We start from the raw sequence: 15,770 nt of genomic DNA, 5'->3' as shown, positions 1-15,770 counted from the left end.
GTATTAATAAGTATGTACTTTGGCCAATTCTGGCCTGGTGACTTTTCCGTCCCTGTCGGCGTCATAGCGGAGGAACTCCCTCCTGATGTCACTCTGTCGCATGTAGATGTTCTCCCGCACCATCCGCATCAGCTCCTCCACAGACATCCTATCTGCCCGCTGCATGCCCTTCACTGCCAAGTCCTCCAGTCTGAACAGAAACATGAAAAAACAATCCAGCCATGATTGAACCAGCTACAGCGAGCTCTTGTGTAGTTTGATTGAAGCAAAAATTGACGATATGACTTAATGGATTCCAGTTACGTTTAAACTTTTGAAATTTACAGCAAAATTTTATATCAGCGGCCAAAGATTTTAACAGTTTGTGTGGTCCAGGAAAATGAATGTTGAGAATGCAACCTGCCCTCGGTCTGGTTTGATTATCTACGTGAATATTTTTTGCTCTAAACGGACCTGGCCTCGTGGTCTTGTTTTCTCTCTGCCAGGAATCTGTCGTTTTCCATTGAGATCAATGCACTCAGTCCACATGTATCCCCAGTGTCTGGTTCCAAACCCAGCACCTTCATCAACTCCTGGAAGGGAGCTTTCCCTGAAGCATCCTGCTTCATCTTGTTCCAGAGCCTAACAATTATACAAAAATGTTTGGATTCATAGTCAAAGCAGTTCATGGCGAGGTCACGAAAAACTTTTTTTTTCATCATCAATAATCTCATCTCATTCACCATTCAACATCACAAAATGATCGTACGAGCGCTCTCTATGAATCTCAATGACTACTTTCTGATTTGTCAAGTGTGCATTACTAATTCTAATATCCGGCAAAAAATCTACGGGTTTTTGTTCATTTTGCTTCAATGATCGGAATTGAAACAATTCATTGATCATGATTTTGAATAAGCTTCTATCGAATTTGATTTACTATATTTTATAAGAACAATCAAGTTCTACGACCAACACTGAAATTCGATTTTTGCTTGAATGTGTTAGGATGACTAACTGTTCCAGGTGGTCCTCCCTGAGGGGAAGGGCATGTTTGGTGATGAGTCTCCTCAAGGCTTCCCTGCTCATCAGTTGATAGTAATCCCCATTCCTCACCACATCCCTCGCCAGGTTATTGCCATTCGTGATCAACTTCTGTCTAATGATATCTTCCACCTGAAGCACTCCTCAGTTGCAATCATAAAATAATTCAGAATTTTTAGTTTAGAAAGAATTAAGGCAGTATAGAAATTTATTTTCGAGTTTCCATTTCAGTTTTAGTCTGATCTTTACATGAATCCAATTCATTTTACAAAAACCATAGAAGCCAGACACCGGTATGAGAAGAATCTTTGTAGTAGCTAGAACATAGTTGTAAGATGCTAGAGGGAAAAAGAGCCCGGCCTGAGGGCACGAAGTACCCGAGTGAGGCTCTTTTGCCCGAGGCCATCTTCAACTATGCTCTAACTGTTGATGAGTATGTTTTTGCTCTTTCTGAGGGAAAAATGCCAGAAAATTGTGAAAGAGCCCGGAAAAGTGCGCGAAACTATGCAAATGATTTCTTTTTTCATTCATGCGTTCTAATATTTCATTTTTCATTCATGCCTTGTCGTGGAAGAGTATGTTTTTGCTCTTTCACACATGTTCTTTCACGACAAGGCATGAATGAAAAATGAAATATTAGAACGCATGAATGAAAAAAGAACTCATTTGCATAGTTTCGCGCACTTTTTTTAATTTTCCGGGCTTTTTTTTGAAAGAAGCCCGATTATAACAATTGAAACAGCAAAAACGGCTCTTTTTCGTTCCCTCCTCACCTGCAATTTTTTACAACTAAAATTACTGTTCCCACCAACCGATCAACAAGAAAATTGGCATGCGGAGTAATCGGGCCATGACTAACATATTTGGTCTTCATAATTAACTTTGTAAAACCACTCATTACATCATAAAATTGATGCTCATACGAGGTGGGGGAAAAAGGAAAATGAGCCGCAAAAACAAACATAAAGAGCAAAAACATGCTCTTCAACAGTTAGAATATAGTTGAAGATGGCCTCGTGCAAACGAGCCGCCATCGGGCGCTTCGTGCCCTCAGGCCGGGCTCTTTTTCCCTCGGGTATCTTTAAATTATGTTCTAACTTTTACAAAGAACATAAGTGAAAGAGCAAAAGCATACCCTTCGCTTGAAAAAATAAAAAAACGCACAAACAATATATAATGAACTTCAGTAGCTCATTTCTTTTTAGGGCAAGGATGATAATGATCTACAATAGTGCATAGGTACTACCGTTGCGTAGGCGACTGCCGGATCCTGTGCCATATGGGCCTCCGTCTTCTTCCCAGGGTCCTCGGAGGAGTCCTGCTTGAACCAGTCTGTCCTGCTGTCCTCGTCCTTGACCTCGAACAGAGTGAGGAACTGGTGGTAGTCCACGAAACCCATGTGTTTTGGGTCCAGAAGGATGACTAGTTCTTTGAACTGGCTGTCTGTCAGTTTCATACACACGCTCTCGGTAATTTTACGCAGCTCCCTGCGCATTATTTTGCCCTTTCTCTCCTGAAATCGTCAATCGAAAATTGCAATTCAGCAATCAAATGTTAAACTAATTTTTGATTGGAAGGTTTAGGATCATTTAACACTTCTGCCATACTGTCAAAATGAACAAAATAGGTGAAGTTATATTGAATCTGTATAAAGACCGATAGTAGTTTGTTGCTTACCGGGTCGTACGCAAGGAATGCGGCCTTGAGGGAGTGGAAGTTGTTGGTCACGTGACACCTCATCAGATTGATGATGTCAGTGGCACTCATCTCATCCTCCTTCCTGTCCTTATGTGGCAGCACTCTGAAATAGAGAAGAAAGAATTTTGCACCCTTTCCTTTTAAATTTTGTTGGCCAAATAGTAAAATAACGAACAAATTTTGCCAAAAATACTGTAACAATCATTTTCATTAGCGAGGTATTCACGGAAGTTTTAGGTGTTGCTAACTGGGAACTATATGAGAGGTTGAGATCGTTAATAAAAATGCACACAAACAGTTTTGTCATTGTACCTTCCAGTGTTTGCTTCTCAAATTTGATGGAATTAGACACCTGGAGGAGAAAAATGGCAATGAATCTTACTGGTGTGAGGAGAGTTTAATTGGGAGTGTATTGGCCGTCCTGGAGAACTGGAATGGCTGCTGGAAGTGTTGCAAGAACTGACTCCACACCACCTGGCCAGTCGCTTTTACGCCGCACCTGGAAAGAAAAAAAAACAAATTAACAACAAGGATAGCCGGTTTATGTGCAAGTAGCAGATAATGTTCCGACAATAGTCTTAATTTTTTTTTCAAAATGATGTCATTTTTTGGCGTGTTGTGATAAGCAAATTTGAAAAAAAAATTACAGAAAAATGACAAGAAAAACAAAAAATTCAAAAAAAATGAAATTTTTTCAGTTTTTTTTGCAATTTTTTTTATTGTAAAATTTTTCGATTCCAGAAAGGCGCTTAAATACTAGGCGCCATTGTAAGCTTTTCAGTTTTTAAAATACGCTATTGTAAGCCTGCTTGCTCACTTTATTCGCTCGAATCGAGACGAAAAATCAAAAACTTCATACCGGTTTTTCTCGACGCCATTTTTTCTGGGGATTTTTTTTTTGAAATTTCTTAATGTTTTTCAAATCACGACTAAAAAAGCTTTTATATGATATATCACTCAACTTTCTCCGAAGGTTATTTGTTGTAGCCTATTTTGAGTGGAAAACAAAAAACTAAAACATTTCAATACAAATTCCCCCACTTTTTTCAAATGGTCGGAACAACAAGAATAGTCGTTTACTGTGCAAGTAGCAGAGTGTTCCGACCATAAACTTGAAGAATACAAAACGTTTTTTTCTAGAACCTAGCATATTAGACAGTCATAATAAAATAGGCAAAGTTGAAAAAAAAAGAAACAGAAAAATGAAAAAAAATGTAATTTTGTCTGCAGCTATTTTTTGAATTTTGAAAAAAAATGTGTTGGAAATTTTGATTCCTAAAATGACGCAAACAAACTCCAAAAACTAATGTGCTTTTTTATGCCTGGTCGCTCATCTTATTTGCTCAAAAACGGACCAAAAATCAAAAACCTTGAATCGATTTTTATCCACTTTGAGATAACTTGTACAAAATTGCTTGATTTCGTTCGAATCACGACTCAAAGGGCAGTACTATGATATATCACTCGACACTTTCCGATGATTATTTGTGGGTACCTGATTTTGCGTGGAAAGCAGAAAAAAAGGGGAAACAAGGATAGCCTATTACCTTGTAATTAGCAAAGATTCTTCCCTCCATAATTTTAGAAAAATACAAAAAAAAAATTTTCAGCGGGGTGAAGAAAAGTGCAGAAAATTGACTACAAAAACAGTACAACGTCCAAAAAATTCACAGTTTTTTTGACGTTGTTTCATTTTTTCGCACTTTTTGGAATTTTTGAAGTTTTTGATTCCAAAATGCGCTAAAATACTCAAAAAACACTAATTTTCTTTGAGTAAAACTAGAAACTTCTACGGCTTAAGTTAAGCTATTGTAACCTTCTAAGCTATTGATATAAGCTAATGTAAGACTGTTCATTCGCTTTACTCGCTCGGAATTAGAGGAAAAGTTAAAAATTTACTGCCGGTGTTTCTTGACACTGGAATTTTTTTGGAAATTTTTTAAAGTCGTTTCAATCACGACTGAAAAGGCTTCAACATGATAAATCACTCAACTCACTCCGATAATTATTTGTGGTAGCTGATTTTGTCTGTAAAACAAAAAAAGAAAAAAAAGGAAAAAACTTAAAACACAACCGAACTCAAAGTTCTTCTCCATTTTCAATGGTCAGTGCAATAATGTTCAAGCTGCTAGATCAAATTTTCATATCAAATCGAAGCAGCTCAATAAACTCAATTGGATCATATGAGTTGGAAACTCAATTATTTTCATTGGCGATCAGTGTTCAATTTAGAAGGTCAAGACTCATTTTGGTACAGCAGTCATCAGTAGAAATGACATAATGGAAATACAATTTGTTCTACTAATGAACAAAAAGCTATTGAGAACAGAAAGTCATGTGACAGATGTTCATATAAAATAAATTAGATAGTATTTCATACCCTTCATATCTAAAATAAAATATGCAAATTAAATCAATCAAAAACTAGGAGGCTATATAACTTTAGATTTGAACCACTAAGGCCACTAAAAACTTTGTACATGGGTATAGCAATCCATAAACAAGAAATTTAAGGCAAATTTATCCAAAATAACAACCTCCAAGTAACCGAGACAACGGAAAAAATTTGGGAACCATATCGATATTGTGACTTTTCAGGTCGACGAAATTGATTTTCCCAGTTCTCCTACAACACTCCTCAGACCCTATTTGCACAAATATTCTGATTTGAAAATTTTTAGGTTTTTTTCGCAGCGTGCACCGCTTTGCTCTCAATAATAGAGAGTTATCTTTGGCTTGAAACAGCTTTCTTAGCATGTTTTTTTAAAGTGGCAGAACTAATTTTTAAAAACTTTATGAAATTTTGAAAAACCTCGGAACGTTAGCTCAGTCGACTTTGATTAAAATGGTTGACAAGTTTTCGAATCCCCTCGAGAAAATTTTAGATCCTGCGTTTTTTTTCTGCTATGAGCCTTGTGGTAGGAATAGTATGCCATCGGTGTTGTCTACGACATTTGAACTTTAATCTTTGCCGAACCTAATTTTACCACATTTTTGACATGATTATGCCGCCAAATTAGTAAACTGAAAGACTCAAAACTCAAAAATCAAAAGAAATCATTTAAAAAGCAACAACTAAACTACGATTTGAAATTGAAATCTGAATCACCCAAAAGTATTGCCATTGTCATTGGCGCACAATAGTTTTTAAAACAAAGAAACCGAAACCAAGGTTTTTTTTTGTTGGAAAAATCAACGAACCCATCCTTATACTAACCAGTCATATAGTTTATTATTTTTTTTTTTGGATTGTAAGTTCCAAAGAAAAAAAAAAAAAAAACTCAAAATCATTTTTTTTGTTACAATACAATTGCGAGGGTTCCATATAATCAAAGGAATTACGTATTGGTCATTTTACATTTTGTCTGACACGTCAAAAAGTGAATTAAGTTTAGGAGACAAAGTCAATTAAAAATGAATTCAACCTATGATGCTGTTTTTAAAGTCATAGAAACAGACGTAGAAATTTTAGCAAAAGCAATTAACCAAGCCATAAGCGATTCCGACGAAGTACAGATCATAAACGATTTCTTAACGGAATTGAAGAGCTTGCTTGACGATGCCAATAACGAAGCAGTCAAGATAATACGCACCGGAACGGACCAGCAAGACTCAATCATTGAACGATTGAAAACTTTGAAAGTTTTGTACCGAACGATCCAACTACGATCAAAACGATACGAGCGTACCCTCAACAACACTGCCACGTCTTCTTTAAACTCATCACGAGTAGCCAGCAACGTCTCGACGCCTTCAATAATACGACAAGCCTTGAAAAATCTTCCCCTTCGACGCCAAACGGAAAGTTTAACCCGTAGTACCACTACACAAAACGTCACCATAGACCAGGACACCCCGGACGATTTGCCACAATTTTCAGGATTGCCAGCAAGCTTAAACGCTACTTCAAACCACAGATCAAATTCCGCCCAGGACAATTCAGGACTCCTACTTCGCCCCGGATCTAACAGCGACGCCAATACCTTGGATCATCGCATTCATCAACAAAAAACAGAAACTCTTGGAACTCAAACTGCCCATGGAACTCACCTCCATCTTCAGTCAAACCTCTCATTGCAGCAGTCGAACGCCGACTTGTCACAAAGTTCAAACCTTCAGCCGAACCACCCAGAAGCTCAACTTCAAGGAACGACTATAGAATTGAACAATGGAACTCAACTCCAAATCGACAATCAGCAATTGACAGCAACAGTGGGACAAAGACCGAACTCAGAAGCTCAACTTCATGAAACGTCACCACACTCCAACCCTGGAACTCAAATCCAAGTTTTCAATCAGCAGATGAACGCACCAGCAACCCAACAAAGAAATGTTTCAGCGCCAATATTTCTTCCGACAGCAACTTCAAAAGCAGCTCAGAGTCAAATGATTGGACAGCAAATCACACACCCATTTCTTGCTCCCCAGACAGCTAGCCCCCCACATGGACTATACCAGCCTTCAAGCCAACAACAGAACCAGCCTTCAAGCCTACAACAGAATCAGCCTCCAAGTCAGCAACAGAGGACACATAATCCGAATAGCGCCTTTAGACCCATCTTGACGATTGGAAATCAGAATTCAACCAATCATCCCCCCACCAACGTGTTCTGTGGACACCAGACGACAGCTAAGGGTATCACAAACATCAACGGAGTACCGATACCAGCACAACCAGCACTACTGCCAACAAACCAAGGAGATCAACGAACAGCAACAAATTGGACCTCCAGCCAGCCGACCCTGACTCACCAATGTACACAACCTGCCATAAGATCGTACCAGGAAGGATTTCTGGGAACCACGACAGCATACAACCCTACGAACATGCCGACATCATCAACAAAAGCCTTCACTCATGCAGGCTGCAGGGGACCAACAGGATCAACTCACCAAAATATCAACCGACCTCCCCCTCATCAACATGCAGTCCATCAACATGCAGCACATCAACATGCAGCACATCAAAACCAGCCGTCTTATTTTCCTCCGATTCCTGCCAACCTTGGAACAGCACCGACAGACCACACCCATCATCAAACGATCTCGAAGACATTCAGGAAATCAGTGCCCATTGTCAAACCATTCATATTCGACGGAGAACCTGAACAATGGTTAGATTGGATAGGACTGTTCAACGCAACCATCAACAGCACCGACATGACAAACTCGGAAAAGATGACACATCTGCAGAAACTTGTATCCGGAGATGCAAAATCTCTTATCCGAGGATATGGATGCAATGGAGCAATGTATGACGCAGCCCTTCAGCGACTGGAAAACGACTTTGGTAACCCGACGAAGATAGTTACATCCTTCCTTCGACGACTCGACGCCATCAGCGGCCCCAATCTACGACATACCAGAAGCTACAAGGACCTCGCCAACTTCCTACAGACAATGGTCGATACATTCACGACACTTGGATTCCAGCACGATCTACACTCTACGACAAATGTCCAAACAGTTTTGTCAAAACTGCCTACCCCTTGCCGACTAGAATGGAATAGATACAATCTGCAATGCAACATCAGACAACCATCACTCATCGACCTCACCAATTGGTTTAACATCTACGCCGAAGCATGCAGCGATTTGCCGAGCAACAGCAACAACAATAACACCAGAAACAGCAGCAGCAGCAACAACTACAACAGCAGCAACACTCAAGGATCATCATCCAACGGTCACACCCACCAACATGGACCATCGGATCACCGCGCCAATCAGAACCACCGGAACCAGCAACGCAGCCAGCAGCAACATAAATCTGGACAAAAGGATCAACGACGAGATTTTTGCCCGGAGAAACGCAATTGCCAGTACCTTGGAAAATGCCATCACTTCATCGCAATGAACCCAAAGGACAGATTACAGCATGCCAGGGACCTACAACTATGTTTCAACTGCCTCAGCCCCCACAAGTTCGCCGACTGTCAATCAACGCAAACCTGCCGGACGGACGGATGCAGTAAGAAATACCACACACTTCTGCACAACAGCAGCATCTACAACTCGACGACACAGAGGGAGACAGCCAACCGGAACTCCAGACAACATGACGACACCACCAACTGCAGCACCAGCATAAGCAAAAGGAAATTGACTCGCCACATTCCGACCCTGCCAATAACGATCTCTCATGGCAAACATAGAGTTCAAGCTTATGCAATGCTTGATTGTGGAAGCAAACTGACATTGCTTAAATCATCAATCGCCCTCCAACTCAAACCAGATCTGCAATTAGACGACACCATCCAGCTAAACCAAGCACTGACATCATCAGACACAGCTTCTACAAAGATGACGATCGCGATTGGACCCTACAACCAGCAAAAGCAGCCATTTCAACTAAATGACATCGACGTCATAATGGATTGGAACCTTTCCCAATTCAACCCTGAACTCGTCAACTCCATCTGCCAAAGAAACGAGCCTCTTCAACACATTCGGATAGCCACACTGCCCTCGAAAGAAATCGGAATCATCATTGGATGCGATTTCGCCGAACTCGTGACACCTTCAGAAGTAATCCATTCAAAACAAAATGTGCCTATTGGATGGAAAACGCCACTTGGATGGTCTCTCTGTGGACGGGATTCTACACCGACCAGCAGTCAAACTCTCGCGAGTATTGGACCACAGTAACAACTAGATGACCAACATGATCAACGACAGCTAACAACTAGATGACCATTACAATCAACGACGACGTACCATCAGCTTCAACGAACAATTTTCTAATTTGCAACCTGCAAATGGGCCCGGCTATGTCTACGACATTTGAACTTTAATCTTTGCCGAACCTAATTTTACCACATTTTTGACATGATTATGCCGCCAAATTAGTAAACTGAAAGACTCAAAACTCAAAAATCAAAAGAAATCATTTAAAAGCAACAACTAAACTACGATTTGAAATTGGAATCTGAATCACCCAAAAGTATTGCCATTGTCAGGTGTCATTCTTGTTGTTGTTAAATCGCTTTATTTGAGATGGATGACTTGTTACCTGGTGAGTATGGCGTTGAATAGGGAGGGGGACATGGGGACTGTGAATCTGTTCAGGATGCTGTGCAGCTTCTCTATGCTCAACACCTTCTCCTTGTGCGGGTCGAATGCCTCACATGTCTTCCTGATCTGCTCGTGATTTTCACGCATCTATATCAACACAATTACACAGATCTTTATCTATTTATTTAATTTTGGTTTTAACATTAAATTTATACATGGAAAGGAAATAAAACCAGAGATGAAAGAAATTAAACGAAAAAAGTTGATTTGCGATGTGTTCTTCAAGTTGATTCTAAAATATTTGGGGTAAGAGATGAAAGGAGGGTATCGAAGAAAGTGAGTATGATTCTCTAACCAGTTTTCTGAACTGTTTCTCCACATCCTGCAGACTAGGTTGCTCTCTGTTGGCACCACTGTACTCTTGCTTTTTATCCACCCTCCCACCACTCCTCCCAGTGTCTATGGGGTCTGCACTGGACGGTCTCAGTCTCAGGGTAGTGACGGGGGCAGCAGCGGTCTTATAATCGCCCCCTCCTCCCATGGGTGAAGTATTCGCTCTCTCCGCTGTCAGGGAAGCAGTGAGGACTCGAGCTGAAATAAACAAAACGATTGCTAATTTTGATCTCGTACCAAACTTTTGACTGTAAAGCAGCTCATTTGACTTCACTGTGCTTAATTTTTTACTCCAAACCTAGGAGTTCAAAATTAGTTTTACTTGTTTTGATCAACTAAAAAGACCAGAAACTGGTTATAAATGAAAGTAATTGTTATAAATTAAAATTTATCTTCAAATCATTGATGATTTCAAGTTACCATTAGCGGAGGCGGGTCTCTGGGTTAGTCTGGCACTCTGTGCGCGATTGCCATGAGTGGATGCCTTCTTCAGATCCACACCCAGTCTCTGCATGAAGTCCATGTAGTTCGTCACACCTGACCGTGTTAGGTCATACCGGGCCCACAGCCTACACAAAATATCAACGCTCTGAACATGCTAGGGATTGAACGGAATTACTAGGGTTGGGAAGTAGGGGGTGGGGGGGGGGGGAGGTCGGGGGAGGGGTGGAGTTGTTGTTTGTCTAATTGGTAATTAAATCCTTTTTAATGAACTTCTGACCAGGGGCGGATCTAGGATTTTCTCGAGGGGGGGGGGGGCGGATTTTCTAAAATATTTTGAAAATTTTGTCGACCTTTTTTTAGATCGACCAAATTGATTTTTTCCGAGCTCTTCCATAGCATTAAAAAGACCCTGTTTCGGTCAAATTTTCTGCGCTGCAGGCAAAGTTTCGAAAAAAAACAGGTCAAAAAAGGCATTTTTAGGCACTTTTTGGAAAGTGTTGACCAAAAAATTGCGTTTTTTCGGCGCGCGCTCTCCTCTCAAAATTAGTATATATTGGCGCCAAAGGCGCCTTTATAAAAATTTTAGGGTACCTCACCAACAATAGATATCTCAAAATAGTACAAAAAGAGCCTCCCCCCACCCGCCCCCCTAAATCCGCTACTGCTTCTGGTTAAAGGGTTGATTATTAAATCTTTTTGGCGCCGCATTCAGCTCAAAAACCTCTCGGCAGTTGACAAAAGAGTGATTGCTAATCTTTTTTCCATTAAGGATAATGATAATCTGTTGCCCATGTAAATTAATTTCAACCGCATCATCATTTAGATTTGTCTTCTGCATTTGATATCACTGAAAGGGCATCGACTAAATTTGGACATACATGAAAAACATAAATAAGCAGTACCATTTGGTTTGTTTACTCCGAAAAGGACCTTTTCGTGTTTCCCTGTTGCAATCTAATTTTGTTAGTACTTTACAGGAAGCACAAACAACGAATCTAATCAACCAAACTAGCTGGTCATTTGCTGAAAGAGGAAGCCCATATTTTAGATAACGCTTCGCTGATTAGTGTAAATAATTGCTTCTGATAAGCTTTAAACAAAATTCCCATTTAGCCCTAATGTTAGTTTGCCCCTCTCTGACCATTATTTGTTCGCCCATCTTCGGTTTATGTCTTGCTTCCGTCGCCATATCCCTTTTATGTTACATGATAGTATGTCTCTTGATTATTGTTTGTTTTGTGTGTTATCGGGTATGTGGGTGCGATTAGATTTGAGACGACCGAAGACGAGGGGCGGGGACTTTTGAGCGTAGAAGTGTTTTGGAGCACTGACCAACCTTTTTTCTATTGACAAAACGATACAGCAACCCCAAACCCACTACCCCTCCCCCATTTGGACCTCGATAACTGTCCCTGATACACCTACTGCTTCTGTAGATACCATCTATTTTTCAATTTACTCTGCTCTTGTTTTCATTTAAGCACACAGCCATAAGCGAGGATGATGACCATAGCTGCTGGGGGGCAACTGAAGCTCATCTAAATTATGTATTAAATGTTTTCATTCCTCCTCCTCTCCTCTCTCCCTTTGCTAGAAACTACTTCTGCTCGGCCAAGTGCAATTTTGCTGTAATTATAATAAACAAAAACAAACTACTCCTCTCTACCCCCGTCTTGTCTCTGCTTCCTCCTCCATGCCAAATAGGAGGCGCTTCCTTCACTCGATTCACACGAACAACAATTCATTAAACGGCTGCAAGGAATTGCATACGACTATTTTTCATTATTCGGAAAAAACAACGCGGGAACAATCAACAATCATCTACAAGTAAGCTTCTTCGACAATACACAAAAAACTCCGACAATACTGACGAAAGCCAGAAATGTTTATGGCAGCTAAAAAGTTAACGCTGTTTTTTCGAACAATTGGAAGTATATTGAAGTGCTTTATGCCCTGAGCAGTTTTGTTTTGCAAAAATGATACTCGCAGTTTTTCGCAAACTATAAAAATTACGCCTTTCAAAAATCACAGAAATTTTTGATGCACATCATGTAATTAGCAAGTTAACATGGTGGCAGCCTGCATTAGAGTTCCATGGATAATAATCGATTATAATCAGTTTTCGTACTTAAAAGTATTGCTATTATAATGTATTAAACTTTTGGACCACGCAATCGATTATATCTAATTATAATCCATTTTGTCAAACAATTCAAATAAAAGTATTCATTAAATATCCATCTGACCAATTTTTTTGATTGTTATGTCCGGAACATTTTTTACCCTCTAAACTTTTGTATGCAGCAACAAGTATTTTATTTGATGAAAAACATCATCAAATAAAATACTTTCATTTAATAATTTCTTGCAAAAGTCATCAAAAATGTACATATGCAAGTGATATATTAGCTATGGGATAAAAAAGGAAACCCCGGGTATCTTGCAAAGCTTAAGGTTTTAGAATATCTCATTTCGAAATATTTGGTTTACCGTAGATTAAGAATTTTCACAAACAAATTAAAGAAAACTTTTCTAAGATACAAGTTTGACTCCCAAAGTAGAGTAACCGAGTCGAGGTTCTCGATTTCTGTCTCGATTTTCTCGATAAAAAATTGGTATGTTTCGACTTTTTTTTAAGCAAATTTCGGTATGTTTCGGCTTTCTTGATCCAATAAAAAGTGTTCGACTTTGTTCGACAAGTTCAGATATGTTTCCACTTTCTCGACCAAAATTCGATGTTTCGACTTTCTCGACTTTGTCGACCGACATTTTCTCGACCGAAGTTGGGTGTGTTTTGACTTTCTCGACCAAAATCTGGTATGTTTCGACTTTCTCTACCTATGTTTTGACTTTCTCGACAAAAATTGTTTATATTTCGACTTCGTGCTCGGCTTAATACTGCTTCTCGGCCGCGGAATTTCAGTCGCAAAACTGCACTTGCTCGATACTCAAACTCGAAACATAAGTCAAGCACCTCGACCCGGTTAGAACTCCAGTCTTGTAAATTTTATTGCATTACGACGGTAAACTCCAGTTTTATAAAAGAGCAAAGGAATTGTGCTCGCTCGCTGCATCTGGATTCCACAAACACATCGTGTACATGTGTTAGTGGTTTTTGTAGCTGGAATTTAACGACAAATGCTGACCACACAAAATTTTGACAAAACTTTTGTTGCTGTGGATTTCAGCGAAAAATGATTAGATATTGATAGACAAGTTCGCTCAGTGTTGATGCATTTGTCCTTTAATTTTATTTAATGGTATCAGGGGTGGATTTTCTCGACGGTTTTGGATTTTCAAAAATGTTTTGAAATTTTGAAATTTTTATCGACCTATTTTTTAGGTTGACCAAATTGATTTTCCGAGTTTTGCCATAATATATTGATACAATTGAAAAGAATAAAAGAATAAAAGTGAATTAGTCTAAAGTTAAAACAATAAAAAGTGAGAGAGCATTCTCTCCGACGGAGAGAATGGCAAAGTGAAGGTCATAGGTAAGTGACCTGTTAGCAAGTTACGTAATAGTTGCAGTAAGTGCAAAATAAACTGAGATCACATCATTCCTCTAAGCAGGACAAAATTTGAATTGTACGCTTAACTTAATACTAACTAACTGCATCCTTTCTCTCCCTTTTGGGGAATAAACTTTTAGTTTACTACACCGATAGTGTACTGAAATTAAATTAACAACACCGATGCAATACGATTAATGGCTTTTCAAGGGTATTGTAAAAATCGTTACCTAAAGGTAAAATATCCGATTACCGGCGGATATGGTCCAATATAAGCGGAAAGAAATAAACAAGCGTGATATGGCAAATTAGTTAACTGCAGTAAAGAGAAAGCGACGTAGGGTACATAATAAATTTAACTAATCCGAAGCATTAATGTGCTGAATAAATGAAAAATCAAAACTATAACTTTATTTTAAGCTGACGAGATAAATGGTATGAGATTGTGTCTGACGAAAGGCGGAATGAAAATATCACCAAAGCAGAATGTGAACGGAGCGTTATCATTTACACTTACGATAACAGTTTAAAAAGTTTTCTAACTCTATGTTAAAAAAATTGCTATCAAGTTCTGATTGTTCCTCGAAGTTATCGACCGACTTTCTTAGGGATTTGTCCGTTGATGAGCAAAAAATTTGATCGGGTGTGGAGGATTCGGAATCGATCGTCACAACTTTCAAAGGAAAAACACTGTTGTTATGGTCCCATTTGTCAGTATCGCAGCTTTCTAGGATGATCGGGTTTGATGCCGAACCAGAGGTCGATTGTGATAAATCTACAACATCTAGAAAGAATCTTTTGCCATAGAACTTTGGTGGAGCTACATTTCTACTAGACCGGCGAATAAAAGGAGAAACGTTACTATGATTATTTGGGGTTTTGGTTGCAGAAATTGTCTCATCGGATGAATCCACAATTTCGTAGACAGGGAAGTTTGTCGTGGTATCTTCTGTCAATGGTAGAGTCGAGTTGTTTTGTGAGTCAGGTATGATTTTGGAGGCTTCAGCTGGAGTGGATGGCTTTTGACCCTGCGGTGTGGGCTCCGCCGGAAGGATGCTTATTGGGCATTGAGTTTGTTGGTCGTCTTCTGGGTTAGTGATGTCCTCTAAAATCTCACCTTTAATGTAATCGTTGGATTCGCAAAAAATTCGAGTTCTCATCCTGATAAGAAGTTTTTAATGAGTCGGAAATAAATCGTTCCCTGGCTACATCTCTACATGAGAAACCTCCCGCTATCCATTCCCAGTCACTAGTATCCAAAATATCCGAGGGAATCAACATAGATTCGTCTGAAGCGAAGTAACCTGGAGGTGTTGTTGTCTTCTCGGACCGGGGTGGTTGTCTTCGAGTAGCTTTTGAAGATGGCTTCGACACACGTGTCTTTTTCATGTTGTCCGATGATCCTAGTTCAATCTGATGTCGGGTCCTGGGTTGTGGCTTTCGGGGTTTGATTTGTCGTCTTGAGTTCTCGCGTTTCCGACCTACTTCAACATTAGGGCTAGGAAAAAAGTAAAAAATATATTGCCTTTAAAAGATCTAATGTTTGTCGATTTTGATTTAGTGATAGCGATATCCGATTTTCGAATTATTTTTCCATCGTGTAGTTCTACTGTCGAAGTAGACAAATTTATGATCTTTTTGTTTAGTTCCCTATAAAATGGGTCTTCGTTGATGCTCCCGTTTGTT

The 15,770-nt window shown here is 39.5% G+C and overlaps 1 protein-coding gene across 1 annotated transcript in view; it reads right to left on the bottom strand.

Annotated features, from left to right (window-relative positions):
- Window positions 1-15,770, bottom strand: part of LOC134846960 (EF-hand calcium-binding domain-containing protein 6-like) — a gene marked incomplete in the record, with an annotated part of 31,054 nt that overhangs the window by 5,192 nt on the left and 10,092 nt on the right. Inside the window, 9 exon segments of the mRNA XM_063864419.1 lie at window positions 19-190; window positions 454-621; window positions 998-1,155; window positions 2,270-2,536; window positions 2,701-2,824; window positions 3,104-3,220; window positions 9,734-9,882; window positions 10,091-10,326; window positions 10,549-10,697. Coding sequence (XP_063720489.1) covers window positions 19-190; window positions 454-621; window positions 998-1,155; window positions 2,270-2,536; window positions 2,701-2,824; window positions 3,104-3,220; window positions 9,734-9,882; window positions 10,091-10,326; window positions 10,549-10,697 — 1,540 coding nt within the window.

Source organism: Symsagittifera roscoffensis, chromosome 5 (assembly GCF_963678635.1).
Source record: "Symsagittifera roscoffensis chromosome 5, txSymRosc1.1, whole genome shotgun sequence".
NCBI lineage: Eukaryota > Metazoa > Xenacoelomorpha > Acoela > Convolutidae > Symsagittifera > Symsagittifera roscoffensis.
The sequence above is the reverse complement of the archived record's forward strand: the minus strand, read 5'-3'. Positions and strand labels throughout refer to the sequence as shown.